This window comes from Solanum stenotomum, chromosome 9, assembly GCF_019186545.1.
Source record: "Solanum stenotomum isolate F172 chromosome 9, ASM1918654v1, whole genome shotgun sequence".
In the NCBI taxonomy this organism is placed as follows: domain Eukaryota; kingdom Viridiplantae; phylum Streptophyta; class Magnoliopsida; order Solanales; family Solanaceae; genus Solanum; species Solanum stenotomum.
In genome coordinates this window covers 51,385,259-51,402,354 of record NC_064290.1, presented here as the reverse complement: position 1 = coordinate 51,402,354, position 17,096 = coordinate 51,385,259, and the positions used below count along the sequence as shown (strand labels likewise).

General features: G+C 33.2%; 2 protein-coding genes across 2 annotated transcripts in view; one reads left to right on the top strand and one right to left on the bottom strand.

The window, feature by feature from the left end:
- The window catches only part of LOC125877631 (uncharacterized), a 306,889-nt gene that overhangs the window by 274,321 nt on the left and 15,472 nt on the right, over positions 1–17,096 (top strand). The window lies entirely within an intron of this gene.
- Positions 13,029–16,591, bottom strand: LOC125876037 (protein DETOXIFICATION 16-like). The gene is made up of 8 exons (XM_049557139.1): positions 16,358–16,591; positions 14,806–15,350; positions 14,628–14,714; positions 14,496–14,552; positions 14,180–14,418; positions 13,564–13,682; positions 13,393–13,479; positions 13,029–13,187 (listed from the first exon to the last, which is right to left on the bottom strand). The coding sequence occupies exons 1-8, from the start codon at positions 16,589–16,591 to the stop codon at positions 13,029–13,031; spliced, it is 1,527 nt and encodes a 508-aa protein (XP_049413096.1).

The following is a 17,096-nucleotide window of genomic DNA, read 5'->3' as shown; positions in this document are numbered from 1 at the left end:
ATGACTTTGCCAAAGGTTTTCAAATACACCATTGGTAATGCAATGGTCACCTTTTATTGGTTGGTTTCAACTTTCAGGCAGTCTCCTTGGCAACCTTGACATATATGCTCTTTTTCTTTCATGCAAAACTTTTTAATTCTTTTGGATATATATACATGCTAACAACATATATATTCAGTGTAATCGGAGAATAGGATGTACGAAGACCTTATACCTATACATAGTTCAGTATAGAACACTTGTCAAGCTTTTCTTTTACTTCCTCCTGCAACTTAGATGATTTAACATCAAGCATGCATTTCTAAAACCTCAATCATAAGATAATGAATGAGATACATCAGATGTCCATTTTTTGCTAATATCAAATAGAAAAAGCCAGTGCATACACCATATATATATATATATATATATATATATATATTTCTATTTGCAGTCCACACAAGACTTCAACTACAAGGATTAGAAACAAGACATTATATACTATTAGCCAGAGCAGCTCCCTTGTTGCCTAGACCAGATTGAAAGACCAGAATCCGATCTTTAGCGCAATTAATTAACGGCAATATATAGCTTAATTGTCGCTAAAAACATATTTTTTGTGGCATTTAGCTACTCTTTGTAAATGTCCCTAAAGCCTATAGTGACACTTCATCTAGTAAAGGCTTTATCGCTCTTTGTTAATATGTATATTTACTGCTACTAAAAGTTATTTTTCTTGTAGTGCCAGCCGCCAACAAGTTTCCCATTGAGGAAAACAAACAATGCATGCTTTTATCGAGCCCGTATTGAAGTCCAATTAAATTTTAAGCAGTCCCATCACTACATCATAACTCATGTTGGTGATAATGCTTTTATTATTCCTTCGAAAAATACTAAGGGCTCATTTGGTACGACGTAGGGGTGCACATCAGTCGGTTCAACTTTATTTATTATTGATTCAGTTTATCGGTTTTCGAATTTTAAAAACGTTAAACCAATAACCAAATCAATAAGATATTTTTTATCGATTTTCAGTTTATCAGTTTTGGTCCTTAACGGTTCGGTTTTCGATTTAACCAATAAGAAAATACTTATAAAAAAAATATATGACTTCTTAAATAAATTTGACGCGACAAGACAATAATGTAACTTTACAAATGCTCATAAAATAGAAACAATACTAATTGACATGAAAAGAACTATACAAGTATAACATAAGAGAAATTAAGAGGAACATGGTTCTTATTTTAGGTTTTGACGTTTTGCATAATGTGAAGTTGTGAATTTAAAGTTACTGTGAGAATTGAAGGTTAAATGGTAAAGACAGTAACTAGTAAGGTATTGTGATTATTATTTAATATTTATGTAGGTAAAAGTAGTAAATTACTACACTCTAATTCAATAATAAAAACAAATACCGAACCGATAACCCAATAATTTTTTTTTATAAAACCACTAAAAATTGTTAACCAATAACCCAATAGCAATAAACCAATAACACTTTTTTTTGGTTCGTTTAATCGGTCGGTTTGATTTTTGCACACCCTAGATACGAGGAATAATTAGTTTCATATTTGATTGGAATAAAATTGTAAAAAATATTTCAGAATTATAATGTTATTTTTATCCCATATTAAAAGTGAAATAATAATCTCATAATAACTTGTTACTCGATCAAATGTGTACAAGTGTTTTAAATCCCTTGTGCACCATTTGATTAAAAAAAAAATGTTGCAAAAAGAACGATTGGTGGGAAATGAATGTGTCCTTTTATTATCAGCAGTTTAAATTTTAAAATAAAATAGTTGTTCGTTATATTAATGAAATGAATGACAAGTCCTTGTAGACTAGTTATTAATGCTTCAAATTGTCTGTCCATTCTATATTATTTTTTATTGCACTTTAATTTTAAATATCTATGGTAAAAAAAATATTTTTATTTTTATTTTTATTAAATTAAAATGTACATACTCAAAATTACAAATAATATTGTACCTTTTTGGGGAGGGGTGAATTCTTTAATTGTTATTTATTTTTATTTTTTCTAATCTTGCAAAAATATTGTTGTTACTTTTTTTTTTCTAATTCTGCATAATAATACGTAAAATAACATACAAAATATAAAATATAAAATAATAATAATATATAAACGTAAAATAAAATAAAAAAATTTAAAAATAAAAAATAAATTTTAAAATGAAACTTAATCAAACTTATGAGTGGGTGAGGATTCTCTTGATGAAGATGAGGAAGACAATATGTTGGACATATGCTTTGATAGAGTGGCTAGGGAAGGGGATATATCACCTAGGCAATAAAGAATTGGAAGCAACAAAAGCAAAAAGAAGACACATGGAAGGCAACATAGTTGGGACGATAAAATGACTGAGGAGTTTGTTTCAATATTGCACCTACCGATGAGACATGCAAAGCAAAACCATTTGACAGTATCAATAGGTTCAGCTAGATCCAATAAATCCATAAAGATGGTATGAATTATCAAGTGTTGTTGGATAGGTTTGAAGAAGAAGACAAAAGAAAAATACGTCAAGTTACTTTTGATGGGCAATCAATCTTTTCTAATTCATGCTTTTGTAATAGAAAGTTTGAGGTTGATAACTCAACTTTCTTCTTGATTGACATATTTTTACATTATTTAAGCATCCTCATTTGTAATATTATCATGGAGTGTATTACAAACTCTGTGATGATCAGAAAATACTTAATTATCTCTAGCTTTTATTTTCTTCATACTTGTTAGGTAGTAGAAGTTAGATATTTCATTAGGATTAGTAAGGTAAGGCCTAGCCCCCCTTGCTTGTACTTGTCCCTATTGATATTTTTATGTTTAATAAAAGACCGCTAGACACTGTCTAGTGGTAAATTTGCTTTAAAAAAAATCAAACTTATGAGATATGATAATTAATTAATAAGGAATATATATATTGATAAATATGTATATATAGAAGAGATATTTTAGTCTTGAAAAGAAAAATTGCTTTTGCTTCAGCTTTTTTAAGATTATAACTAGTCTTTGGACTTATGTATTATTGACATGTTCATTTATTAACTCAAAAATTTAATTCTTCAAATTCAGCTCAACTTATTCATTTGTCACTTATAATTAATACTATCAAAGTAAACTAAATAAACAATAGAAAAAGAAAATGTCTTGTATGAAAGAGAAGAACTTGTTAAGTTAGCCAAGTTGGCCTGCCTGAAATCAAGAAAGCAAGGGAACAGGACCATCATATCATATATGGTGCATGTAAAGACCTTTCTTATAAGAGGTTCAGGCAAGTCATCCTTGGCTACCAAATAAACCCCTCTCATCATGGAAGAAGATCGGTAAAGTTCTGATCGATAAAAATAATTAATTTTTACTAGTTTTTAGTAGGGGTGTACATGACTGGATTGGTTCGGATTTTTCAAATATCAAACCAAACCATTTGTGTAAAATTTTTAAATTTATAAATCAAACCAAACTAATAAAATTCGGATTTTTTCGGGTTTTTCAACCTCAGGTTGGTTTGGGTTTTTCAAATACCAAACCAAACCATTGTGTCGAATTTTTAAATTTATAAATCAAACCAAACTAATAAACCTCGGATTTTTTCGGTAAAGTTTTCATACAAACATATAATTAACTTGTGCTCCAAATATTTCTTTAGTCCAAGCAAAATACAATTATCTAAGGTGTTTCTTAAGAAAATAACACAAAATATGAGATGAGTACTGATAACACTAAAATATTCAATAAAAAATAATAATGAAATCATCATATAAAATAAATATTGCAAAGTCATAATGAAAATGATCATAATTTAAAAGTACTAAATCATGCTAAAATAAGTTTAATAAATATTAGTCACATTACTAAATATTTAAGGAAAATTAAAATTAGATTATGTATTTTAATTGTCTAAACCAATGTAAAACTAAAGTACAAATATTAAATATTATTGTCATTCTTAGTGTTGAATTGATTTTCTTTTCGCATTAGTATTAATTTAATTTTGATTAAAGTTTTATTATAATTATCAACATCTATGAAATATAATTTTTATTGGACCATTCCGAATTCCAAGTTTTAAACTTGAAATAATATATTAAAAGATAAAAACTATGAAATAGTATAAGAAATATTTTAAAATTATATCAAAGTAAATATTTTTATGTATAAAATAAAATTTTAAAATTACATATATAATGTCAGGTTGGTTTGGTCTCTGGTTGGTTTTTTTTAGTTAAAACCAAACCAACCGAAATATATTTGGGTTTTTTTTTCCAATACCAAACCACTTGTCGAGTTTTTTTTTTCGGTTTGACTCAGTTTGCGATTTGATTCGGTTTTCGGTTCAATTTTGTACACCCCTAGTTTTTAGTAGCGAAAGTCTTGCATGAAAGAAAAGAACATGTCAAGGTAGCCAAGGAGACTGCTTGAAACCAACGGTACCCATTGTATTAATGGTGTAATTAAAAACCTTTTAAGTAATGGATTGAAGCAGGCAAGTCATCCTTGGCTACTAAACAAAATATGACTCTTTTCTTCATGTAAGACTATACTCTTCTTTAATTTTTGTTTGTGATGATTACTATATGGTATGTAAGACATGTAATATAGTCAAAATAAATTATTGAGATGATGTTACTAATTGTCAAGTTATCCATAGCAAATAAGTAATGGAGAACTAAAGCATCTATGGCAAAGTTACTTTATTGTCTTTGACTTTATTGGTCTTTTGATTTCTCAAATAGGAATAAGTTCTATTCATTTGTAAAGACACTTGCCCTCACCTTATCTTCAAGCAACTCTTAGAGGGAATGTATATCAACCACATTGACCATGGAATAATTATATATGTATGGGAAGTTATTATTTCCATTTCTTAGAAAGTACAAATTACTCAATGTTTTCTTTTTTCATAATATTTGATCTTTAAAATTTTACTGACTCGACTAATTATGATTTGTGTCACATAAACTTTCTCTACTTTCAAGGCTCAAACTCGAGACTGTTGTTTAAGGGGTAAAGGATCCATCATCCTACCACACCTCAAGGTGGTTAAAATTACTCAATGTTACCTAGAGTTATCATGAGATGTTTTTTGAAAAAAAAAATGTACATAATTATGGATCAAACCACCAATCACATTTTTTGGATAGAAATGATAGAACATATTATATTTTAAACGAAAAATATTATACAAATGGAACTGGTTCGCTACCGACTATAGAGTTTGTAGTAAGGTAACCATTAGTGACAAAAAAAAAACTAATCGATATTTTTCTAACAAAAGTAGTTTCTGACATATTTGTCATATAAATATCATAAACAAATACATAAGGAACTGCTAGATAATAATATATATAATAATAAAGTTGGTTCCTGGGAATTTTGACTAATTTGCTCATATAGAATCTGATAAATTCGAATCAAATCTATGGAATTAAAAGAAATTAAAGTCCATGACACTACAAGAGGCATGAGTATTGACACATTTATTTGATTTTTTATATTCAACTTGAAGGCACATACATGCAGAACAATAATAATCTGATTGGATAATTTGACCCAAAAAAAAGGATATGCTTTTAATCCCAAATTTAGTTGGGCTCGACTTTATAATTTACATAAAATTGTACGTTTTGTCTTTCAAATAGACTGATGTTTAATTTTGTCATTTTGTATCCTTTAGATTGAACTTATGCCTAGTGACATTGACGTAGCCACATATAGTTCAGTGTGGCTAGTCAGGCACCTTTTGTCGAAAAACTATATTATGTATAGAGAAAATTGTATGGAGTATATAGGTCAAAAATTATTTTTTCATACCTATATATTACTGTAAATTTTGAACATTCTAAAACAAAATTTCTGATTTTTCTTCACTGTGTAGTGGGGTATAAGTTCTTTAGAAACTGAAGTTCCCTATCCATGTATAATTACTCCATGGGCAATACATGCTTGATATACTTTAGATCATTGAGTGTATAATTCTATGGTATTGGGATACAATACATTGCCACTAAAGAAGAGAACTTATTCCAATTTGGGAAATCAACTAATGTAGCTAAGAAACCAAAAGTCAAAGCAATAAAAAAGCAATTATTCTAGAGATGCTTATTTCTCCATTTTTACTAGTTTGTTGTGACTATAAATAGATGACTAACTTGCCATATAGAAATCATCTCAATATATATATATATGAAAGAAGAGAGACCTTACATGAAGAGGAGAGTCATATTATTGTTTAGTAGCCAAGGATGACTTGCCTGCTTCAATATTACTTGAAAGGTTTTTAATTACACCATTATTAATACAATGGTGACCTTTTATTGGTTGGTTTCAGGCAGTCTCCTTGGCTACCTTGACATGCTCTCCTCTTTCATGCAAGAATTTCTCTTCCGCTGCTTCTTCTGTTTCAATTTATCTAATAAACTTTTATTTTTTTAGTATGTTTCTAAGAGAATGACACACTTTTGAATTTGAAAACATTTAGCTTAACACTTCTCCTTTACTCTAACTAGCACAAATATTATGACATGTTTGAGGCAACAAGTTTCAAAGGTTAACACTCTAAAGTCATAAAAATGTTATAGTAGGTTTAAGACCATTATAAGTATCAAAAGTTTTTATAAATTATTTCTTAAATTCTGTACCAAGTCGTCAAGCTATAATGGAGGAAGTAATTTACAAAGGAGTCAAATTAATGAGAAGAGGAGTCTAGCATGATGAAAAGAGTCTTATTTGGTAGCCAAGGATGACTTGCCTGCACCACTTCTGAAAAGATCTTTCATATGTTCTTTCGTTCTTGAAGTCAAGCAGGTCATCTTTAGCTGACTTGACAAGCTCTTCTCTTTCATGCAATACTTTCTCTTCTTCCAATATCAAGAGAGCAAAATGGGTATGAGACGAAAAGAAGAGTCTTATTTATGAAATACTTGAGCCATTTTCATGGGCTTATTGTGGTTTGCATATCCACCACATATGGACTGTAAAAGAGTTGAACTTTTATTTGAACACGCTGAGGATTTGTGGCACATATAGTCAAATGTAGTTCACATATATCTAGGACTTGGAACATGAAGGGCTTCATATATGTATTTTGCATGTATTGATATGTGGGGTACATATGGCTCTATTCAACTTTTTTCTTGAGTGATTTTTTTTTTAGAATTTAAAGCTATGTTTGTTGATTTGATTATATATTATTTAAAAAAAATGAAAATTAATAGATTTGTGGGTTAAAATAAGCATGTTACTTGAATTGTACATTCAAATTATTATTGTCTCGGTTTTAATTTGCTTATCTTATTTCTACATTGTTACTAGTTTGTTATGACTCTAAATAGATGACTAACTTGACATATAGCAATAATCTCAATATATATTACTAATAGTCTAATATATAGAAGAGGCTAGGAGCACACAGCTGGTCGTTAACATGTCAGCTTCAGCTATGTGCTTCCCTTCATAATTATTAACTTGGCTTCAACTAGTAGCTTCAGCTATGTTCTTCCCCTCAATTTAGTTCTGCATTATTCAAATATATTGTTTTGAAAAACCTATCATCTAATTCGAATCAAAATTAACTTGCTTTGATTCAATATTTTTATTTAACTTTTTGGTTATTTGGTTTTATTGTTATATAAGATAATAGGGATCCTATATAATTGAAAAACATATATATTTAAAATGAAGAAAACAAGACTATATTAACCAATGGATTTGATTCTTCCAATTTTCTCATGTTAAAAGTGTTTGATGTAGACAAGACTCCTTTGTGGTATATAAATTAATAAAAATGTTTCATTTCTTTTTGCAATAAATAATGAATGAAACATCAAATAGATTTTATTCTCCAAATTCTCAATGCCTTGTTTAATTTCATAGATTTGATTAAACACAAACAAAGATTTTTCGGATTAAGGCTCAACCCGCCTCGCCTCACCCCGCCCCATTTCCATCCAAATCAAGTGTCATTCTGCATTTTACTCTCTGTTAGCTAGCTCAGGATGTTACATGAAAAAGAGATTTCATATATTAGTTAGTGATAGAAGTAGTTACAATTAGTTAGTTAGGCACATAAATAGAAATAACAGAGTTAGTTAGAATTGAATCTATTTCAGTTGTATTTCAATTCTATATAAAGTGTAATACAGTTCCATACAAGATATGAAATATACAATTCATTCTTCTATCTTATTCTCTCTACTTCTATGCATCTCCATTGATTATATTCTCGAGTTCTCTCCTGAACAATCTGTTGATCCTCGAATCCCTGAGATTCCTACAATCGAATCACTATCCGGTAACATTGGTATCAGAGCTTAACGTTCCTTGGCAATGATGGCAAAAGGAAGTTGACCAGTTGGGGAAACAAATAATGACAATTCTGTAGCAGAAATTGGGGATTTACGGGATATGATGCAAAATCTGGTAACAAAGATGGGGAATTTAGCTAGAGAAATTAGATTATGCAGTGATGGAATTGAGGAATCAGATTTCAACAGAAAATCGCAGGGGTATTGTTCCATTGGGACATGAGGGTGTTTCTGATGGAAATGATGGTTTAGGGGTTCATAGGGAAAGGGAAAGAAGTCCTCGCACATGTAATAATTCCCAATCTCACCAATCGAACTTCAATAGGTGGTCACGAATTGAGTTCTTGAGGTTTTAGGGGAAAAATCTTAGGTCATGGTTGTTTAAAATTGATCAATTTTTTTCCATGGAGAATGTTGGTCATGACGAGAAAGTTACAGTTGCAGCTCTGCAATTGAAAGGGGATGCCATCCAATGGAATTTGTCATTCATGTGCTATAGACCATACTTACAACCACCCAATTGGGGTGACTATGTGAGGGCATTGGTTGAAAGATTCGGTACTGATTTTGATGATCCCATGGAGGAAATCAAAAAAATCAAGTAAGTTGGTAGTGTAAAGGATTATCAATCAGTGTTTGAGAGAAACTTGACAAGGGTGAATTTGTCACAAGAGAATGCTATTAGCTGTTTTATTAGGGGTCTGAAACCTGAGCTGAATATTGTTGTGAAGATCACCAATCCTACTTTATTATCCCAGGTGTACAGGAGTGCAAGAATACAGGAAGCATACCTGCAGGCGGTGAGGCAACCTGACCATAATCAACCTCAGATGCATACAAGGAAGTTCTTGGACCAAAGGAATTTTACTAGTAAGCCTCTTTTACCTACTCCAGGTAGCAATAATTCCAGTTTTTCTAAAGGAATCGGTAGAAGAACTGTGGACTTAGAGGAGATGAATGAAAAAAGGGCCAAAAGGTTGTGTTATTTTTGCTCTGAAAAATACACTCCAAGACACAAGTGTAAAACTTCTAAACAATTATATTTGTTGGAAGTGGATGAAAGGGATGAGTTGCAGGATTTAATAGAGGATCAAGGAAATATCTTGCAAGAATCGCAGAGTGATACGTTAGATTTAGGGGAACCTGTGGAGCACATAGAGATCTCAATGCATGCTTTAAATGGGTCATTGGGTTTTAGGACTTTGAAAGTAACTGGGTACCATTCTAAAATGGCATTACATATCCTCATTGACACTGGTAGCTCTCATAATTTCATAGATCCTGATTTAGTCAAGCAGTTAGGGTGTGAGGTAAAGTCCATTAACACTAAGGTGATTGCTGCAACTAATAGAAGTATGAAGGTGGACAAAATGACTACTGTCAATTGGTTGCTACAGGGAGTCGAGTTTGTAGCTGACTTTCTACTACTTCCACTAGGTTCATGTAGGGTTGTGTTGGGGGTTCAGTGGTTGTTAACATTAGGTGATATCAAGATGAATTTCAGGAGTTTAACAATGGAGTTTTGGTACAAGGGTAGAAAGCATTTACTCAGGGGATCTGGCAGTCAAATATTAAATTTTAGTGCTAGAAGATTGTCCAAACAATCAGGAAATCAATCCCAACTTTGCATGATTCAGGTAGTCCCTCGATGGAGTGATGAAATGAAAGGGAATTCATTGGAAAATGACAAACAGACTGAGGAAAATCCTGCATTATTGGAGGTATTATCAGAATTTTCTGCTCTATTTAATGATCTTGTTGATTTACCACCTTCTAGGGTATATTTGATCATAGAATTGTACTACAATCTGGTGTGGAGCCTGTGAATAAGAGACCCTATAGATATCCTTCAGTAAAAAAAGATGTTATTGAGGGTCTAGTACAACAAATATAGGATCAAAGGATTATACAACCTAGTTGCAGTCCTTTTGCGTCACCAGTTGTGTTAGTAGGCAAAAAGTATGGGTCATGGATGTTATGTATAGATTATAGGGACTTAAATAAGTCTACTATCAAGAACAAGTTTCCAATTCCTATAATGGAGGACCTATTGGATGAATTGGGAGGGTCCAAGATATTCTCTAAAATAGACTTAAGGTCTGGATATTATCAACTATGAATGGCTAATGAGGATGTGCCTAAAACTGCTTTCACAACTCACTCTAAGCATTTTGAGTACTTGGCTATGCCCTTTGGATTGTCAAATGCTCCAGCCACATTTCAAGGATTAATGAATACTGTGTTCCAGCAATTTCTAAGGAATCAAGTATTGGTATTTTTTGATGATATATTGATATATAGCAAGACCTTAGAAGATCATGTATTACACTTGAGGTCTGTCTTTTTGAAGATGGTGGAGCACCAGTTATTTGCTAGAAAAAGTAAATGTTTCTTTGGTGTTCGTAGGATTGAATACCTAGGTCACTTTATCACAACGGAGGGTGTGACTGATCCTTAGAATATCAAAGCATTTAAAAATTGTCCTGTCCCAACTACTTTTAAGCAGTTGAGAGGGTTTTTAGGCTTAGCTGGTTATTATAGAAGGTTCATCTAAGGGTTTGGGATGATTAGTAGACCTCTCAATGATCTTACAAAGAAGGATAAGTTCAAATGGAATTCCACAGCTCAACAAGCCTTTGTACAATTGAAAGAGACACTAACTCAAGCATTTGTCTTGGCTTTGCCTGATGCAAGCAAGACTTTAATTGTTGAAACAGATGCTAGTGGCTATGGAATAGGGGTTGTGCTTATGCAGGAAGGGCATCCTATAGCTTTTATTAGTAAAGTTTTGTCTCCCCGGCATGTTGCCTTATCAGTATATGATAGGAAGTTATTGGCAATTGTTCAAGCTGTTACTAAGTGGTCTCAATACTTACTAAGTCAGAGGTTTGTTATTAGGACTGATCAGAAAGCCTTAAAGTTTCTTATGGAGCAAAAGTTGCATACTAATTCTTAATTATTGTGGTTGACTTAACTCATGCCATTTGATTACTCTATTGAGTACAAAAGGGGAATTGAGAACAAAGTAGCTGATGCACTTTCTAGAGTGACTGGAGCTGAATTTCTGGCTTTGAAAATTTCACCTACTAATACTGATCTTTTTCAAGCTATAATGGCGAGTTGGTATTCAGATCAGGAGTTGCATCAGTTAATCACCGACCTACAGGCGGATCCTACTTCCCACAGCCAATTCACTTGGTTACATGGTTAGTTGAAAAGGAAAAGAAAGCTTGTGATTGGAAATGTACAGAGCTTGAGGACTGACATTATTACCTTGTGGCATGTTGGCCCTCTTGGTGGTCATTCAAGAGTTGAAGCTACCCTCAAGAGATTGTTGTCACTGTTTTATTGGAAGAACATAAGGATGGAAGTGAAAGAATTCATTCAAAAATGTGATATATGTCAAAAGAATAAGTCTGATTTGGCTGCATACCCTAGTTTGTTACAACCTTTGCCAATTCCTAAGGTAGTTTGGTCTCAAATCAGTATGGATTTCACTGATGGTCTTCTTAAGTCTAAAGGGCATGAGGTGATTTTGGTGGTGGTTGATAGACTCAGCAAATATGGTCATTTCCTCCCTTGAAACACCCTTACACATCTCAATCAGTTGCTCAAGTTTTCTTGGATACCATTGTCCGACTCTATGGTCTTCTAGATGCTATTACTAGTGATAGAGATGTTATTTTTTTGAGCTCCTTCTGGCAAGAGCTCTTCACTCTGCAGGTTGTATTGTTGAATACCTCTACGGCTTATCATCTTCAGTTTGATGGACAAACTGAGGTTTTAAACAGATGCTTGGAAACTTATTTGCGATGCTACTGTAATGATGATGTTTCAAATTGGTTAGCTTGTTTGCCTATGGCTGAGTACTGGTATAATACTTGTTTTCACTCAGCCATTCAAACAACCCCTTATGAGGCTTTGTATAGTCGACTCCCACTCCTCCATCTTCTTTATCTACCAGGTGAGTCAGCCTCTGCTGAAGTTGACACTACGTTGGTGAATAGAGAGCTCAAGTTGCAGCTACGAAAACATCACTTACTAACAGCTCAGCTTCGGATGAAGCAATAAGCAGACTCTCATAGGAGTGATAGACAATTTTCTGTTAGAGATTGGTTTTATTTTAAAGTGAAGCCTTATAAACAAGCTACCATATCTCAACATTCTTCCCACAAGCTAGTTGTTAAGTATTATGGACCATTTTAGATCATCAAGAGAGTTAGTCCGGCGGCTTACACCCTCATTTTGCCTAGTTCAGTGAAGATACACCCTATTGTGCATGTGTCATTGTTAAAGAGGTGTTATGAGGTTCCTTTTTCCATTTCTTGTCCTCCTACTATTGATTTGGCTAGTCCAAATTGTCCTAGTCCTGAATCTGTTTTGCAAAGAAGGATGGTTAAGAGAGGCAACAAAGTTGTTGCTTAGGTGTTGATTAAATGGGTTGGACTACCTGCTGATGTTGCCACTTGGGAATTTGCTACTGTCCTGAAGACACGATTTCCTTCTTTTGATCCTTGAGGTCAAGGATCTTTTGTATGGGGGGAGTACTATTACATGAAAAAGAGATTTCATATATTAGTTAGTGATAGAAGTAGTAACAGTTAGTTAGATAGGCACATAAATCGAAATAACAGAGTTAGTTAGAATTGAATCCATTTCAGTTGTATTTCAATTCTATATAAAGTGTAATACAGTTCCATACAAGATATGAAATATACAGTTCATTCTTCTCTCTTATTCTCTCTACTTCTATGCATCTCCATTAATTGTATTCTCGAGTTCTCTCCTAAACAATCTGTCGATCCTCGAATCCTTGAGATTCCTGCAATCGAATCACTATCCAGTAACACAGGAGTCACCCTATCAGCTGCCTTCTTTGCCTATAAAACCCAAAAAAAGACTTACATCATACTTCATAGAACTCGGTGTTCTAGATAAGAAATCAAACACCGGAGATCTGTGTTGAGACACAATATAATTAAGTAATTAAAAGTAAGTTCTCCTTAACAGTTTAAACTTTTAGATGAGTTGATAACACAATTCAAGAATCCGCCTGAGTTACCAAAGAGTTCAAGAGAAATTTACCTCTTTTTCCCAATTTGTCCGAAGAGTAACTATTAAAAGAAGTAGTGCTTGTGCAAAAAGGGCAAGAGTGATTCCCAACCATAGTCCCTGAAAATCATATCTTCCGAAGATTTTTTCATAGTTCGAAAGACAGAAATACTAAAAAAATGAGAAGCTTGAAGGAGTACGTACCATTCCACCTAAATGGTAGACAAAAGCTAATATAACACCAACAGGTATTCCGAAAAGGTAATAAGCTCCCAAGTTGACAAGTGCCCCAATCTTTTGCCATCCACACCCTCGCGCAGTACCTGGATTTTGATAGGTGATAAGATCATCTAGTCATTTAACTTTAGTTGCAAATCCAACCATGGGTTTGCGGATTCAGCAGAACTCAATGTTTCAGGGTCTAATCATATATGTATGTCTATGAAAAAAACAAGTATAGAATGGGTTTGTGAGCTCGTAGAACTCAGAGTTCCAGGGGAACATATATATGTGTGCGCGTGTGAAAAACAAGTGTAGATAGCAATAGATATACACTTCAGAACCCACTCTCTCGATTAGCTAATCAAACTGCTGCATTTAGCTATTCCAAATTTGCTTGGACTCTTCAAAAGTGTTGCCAGGTGCGTGTCAGATCCTCCATAAGTAGTACATTTTTGGGGTGTCCGACAACATTTTTGGAGAGTACGGGCAACATACCCGTCTAGCCTCCTCAAGCCTTGTTTTAGACAAATCAAGAATTGTAGTCAAGAGTCTTGAAATATAAAAGCAGGAAACTCATATTGTAAAAATTTGGACGAACCTGAAAGTACAGATTGAATGCCATCTAAGAAGTGGGATCCTGCTAGCAAGACTAGCATCTGTGCTACATATGACACTACTTCTTCCTCAGTGCTATAACAGTAGCCCCACAGTTTACGAACAAAAATCAACACTATTGCTGCAATAACTCCTTCTGTTGCCACCAAGAATACTGCAGTACTAGCTGCTAAACGAGCTGCTTGAGGTCGTCCTGCACCTAGTTCATTTGAGACTCTTACACTGAGGAGAAAACCAATTAATTATACAAACTAATGAAGAACCATATAAAGGAAAAATTAACGATGTTGGAAATTCACCTCGTGGCACCACTTAGTCCTAGAGGTATCATATACACCATGGAACATGTATTAAGGCTGAAATAATTCAAAATTAGCAACCCTTTGAAATGTCAACTTGAGATTTGTATTAGCGTGTCTAAGAAGTCCAACCTGATTGAAAGAACCGACGTTTCTAGCTTTGGATTTGGAAGAAGTCCGGACAACAGAACCATCATTTCAAATGACCAAATCTCTAAGCTGTTGTCAAGAAAAGCAAAGATATTTTGTTTCATTTGTTCATTTTGAAAGGGCGATCGAATAAATGGTTCACATAGATTAAGAACACTACCAGAGCATAACAGCAGAAGGAATGGCAAGTCTCATATATGTCCATATATCATGAAATGCCTCTTTCGAAAATCCAGTCCAAGTGTTTTTGCAGGAAGGCGATATTCTGACATATGCCGTTAGCAACAAGAGATTAATCCAGTAGGAAATAGAATTAGCCAGAGCAGCCCCCTTGTTGCCTAGCCCAGATTTAAACACCAGAATCCAACAAGTGAATATATGCAGTAAAGTAGTGATTCCGGCGCTGAACATCATAGGGATCACATTTTTTTGGGCTTGTAGAAATCTAATATGACACTGAAGAAGCGCATAGGCGAAAATAGTTGGAATCATATATCGCGCATAACTTCCTGCTTCAGCTGCTATTTCCGGATCTTGTCCCAATAATACAAGAATATGTCCTGCATTAGCCCAAATACAGGCAAGAGGAACACTGGCCAGTAGAAGAACAAGCATTGCCCTTTGCATATGGATACCGAGCATATGATACTGCTTTGCTCCATATGATTGCCCACATAAAGTGTCCAATGCACTTGCCAATCCTAGCTGCTCTAGCAAGATGCAGTATGATATTTAGAGATGCTAAAACACCATTTAAGTTGGTACCAAATAACTAAAAAGATAAATTTCTATATACTCAGTTATAGGTTATACAATAACCTACAAAATGAACTTAGTTCCATATGTATCAATTAGTGGATGTGAGTAAAATTCTACTAAATGAAACACTCAGTAAACATGTCCGACATGGTAAAATTCCATTAAGCATTTATCAGTACAACCATTTTAGCTTACTAGCATTTGGGAGTAGATTCTGAAAATTTATCTTCAAATATCTGTTTGGCAATAAAATTTGATCAGATTTTGGAATTCCAATCTTCAACTATTATTCAGTTCCCAAAACCGGCTCAGACCAGCATTTGAGACTTCCAGTCACATAACTTCAAATATTTTTCAAGTAAAATGCACGTCCAAACACAACTTCAAATTCCAAAAATCACAACTTTAAACACTCAAACTTTTCTAGGTTTCAAAATGTATGACCAAATAATAGCTTAATAACAAATATTAACATGAGAGCTTGTTGAAAATATTATTAAATAATAAAAATGTGCTCCCCTCCTTCTAATAGCTTAAACTTTTAGATTAGATGGTCACACACTTCAACATGATATCAGAGAGCAGACAGAGGTCCTGAGATTAAATCTCACCGCCACCCAAATAAAAAAGAATTTTCACGCGTTTGGCTCAAGAAAGAAAATCAGGCCCGCACATGAAGGGGCGTGTTGAAAATATTATTAAATAATAAAAGTGTGTTCCCTCTAATAACTTAAATTTTTAGATGAGATGCTCACACACTTCAACATAGTTTTAACTAATGGAATAGACATTTCTTCAAACACCAAGAGCACAATAAGTAAATACTACTGTGATATTGTCCATTTTGGACCAAACCTGCATGTATTTTTTTCTCAAAAGGGCTCAAACTTTTCAGCTATTAATACGAGACTTTTATTTGCACGCCTACCAATAAGTTTAAAAAATAGACTAACCAACAAGCTGAGACCAGATACAGAGGCAAATGAAGTAGCCATTGAAGCACCAGAAAGGGATAACTCTCCAAGATGACCAACAAACATTATAGATATAACCTGTAAACAAGAAAGTAAAAAATTAACAGACATTAAAGGCCCTGCTAATACCAATAACCTCTTTACTTCTCCCAAAATCTCATTTTTCTTTACACTTTCTTCAATCAATGAACACTCAATGTCTTCTCTATCCATTTTTTTGGTCAATCTTCACTCTACAAACCAATTTTTTTTTTTTTAACAGAGTATATATAGTAGTCTATGGTCAAAAGACATCAATGGGAAAATTTTAAAAAAGACATTTGCTTTTGAGGCCAACAACAACCAACAACGTATGGAGCAAGTCTTCCATTTATGCAATCAATTTTATTTTTTTTGGGTGTGAGGCGAGCAAGATAGTTAAAAGATGAATAATGTTTTAAACTGTACAAGTATGAGGCAAGACGTTTTATGCAACGGAACGAGACATAAATCTCAATTCACAAGACATCTGACGGGGCATATATCTCATGTATATTCAATATTTGTAAGAAAATAAGTAAAGTAAAACTTTCAATAATTTTGTAATTTTTTTTTTATATTTAATATAAGAAAGGAAGGTTTCAATATGTTAGTTTTTTTATATTTAATCAGGGGCGGGTTAACGTAATTGGAGGTCTAAAGTGAAATTTTAATTAGAGACCTAAACTATTAACAGATT

Bases quoted from the DNA above. Each gene is read 5' to 3' on its own strand.
- LOC125876037 (XM_049557139.1), bottom strand. From the start codon at position 16,591: ATGGATAGAGAAGACATTGAGTGTTCATTGATTGAAGAAAGTGTAAAG. The intron at 14,419-14,495 runs GTGAATTTCCAA...TTTTCTCCTCAG, and splicing joins GGACTAAGTGGTGCCACGAG to TGTAAGAGTCTCAAATGAAC. The intron at 13,480-13,563 runs GTACGTACTCCT...TATGATTTTCAG, and splicing joins TCTACCATTTAGGTGGAATG to GGACTATGGTTGGGAATCAC.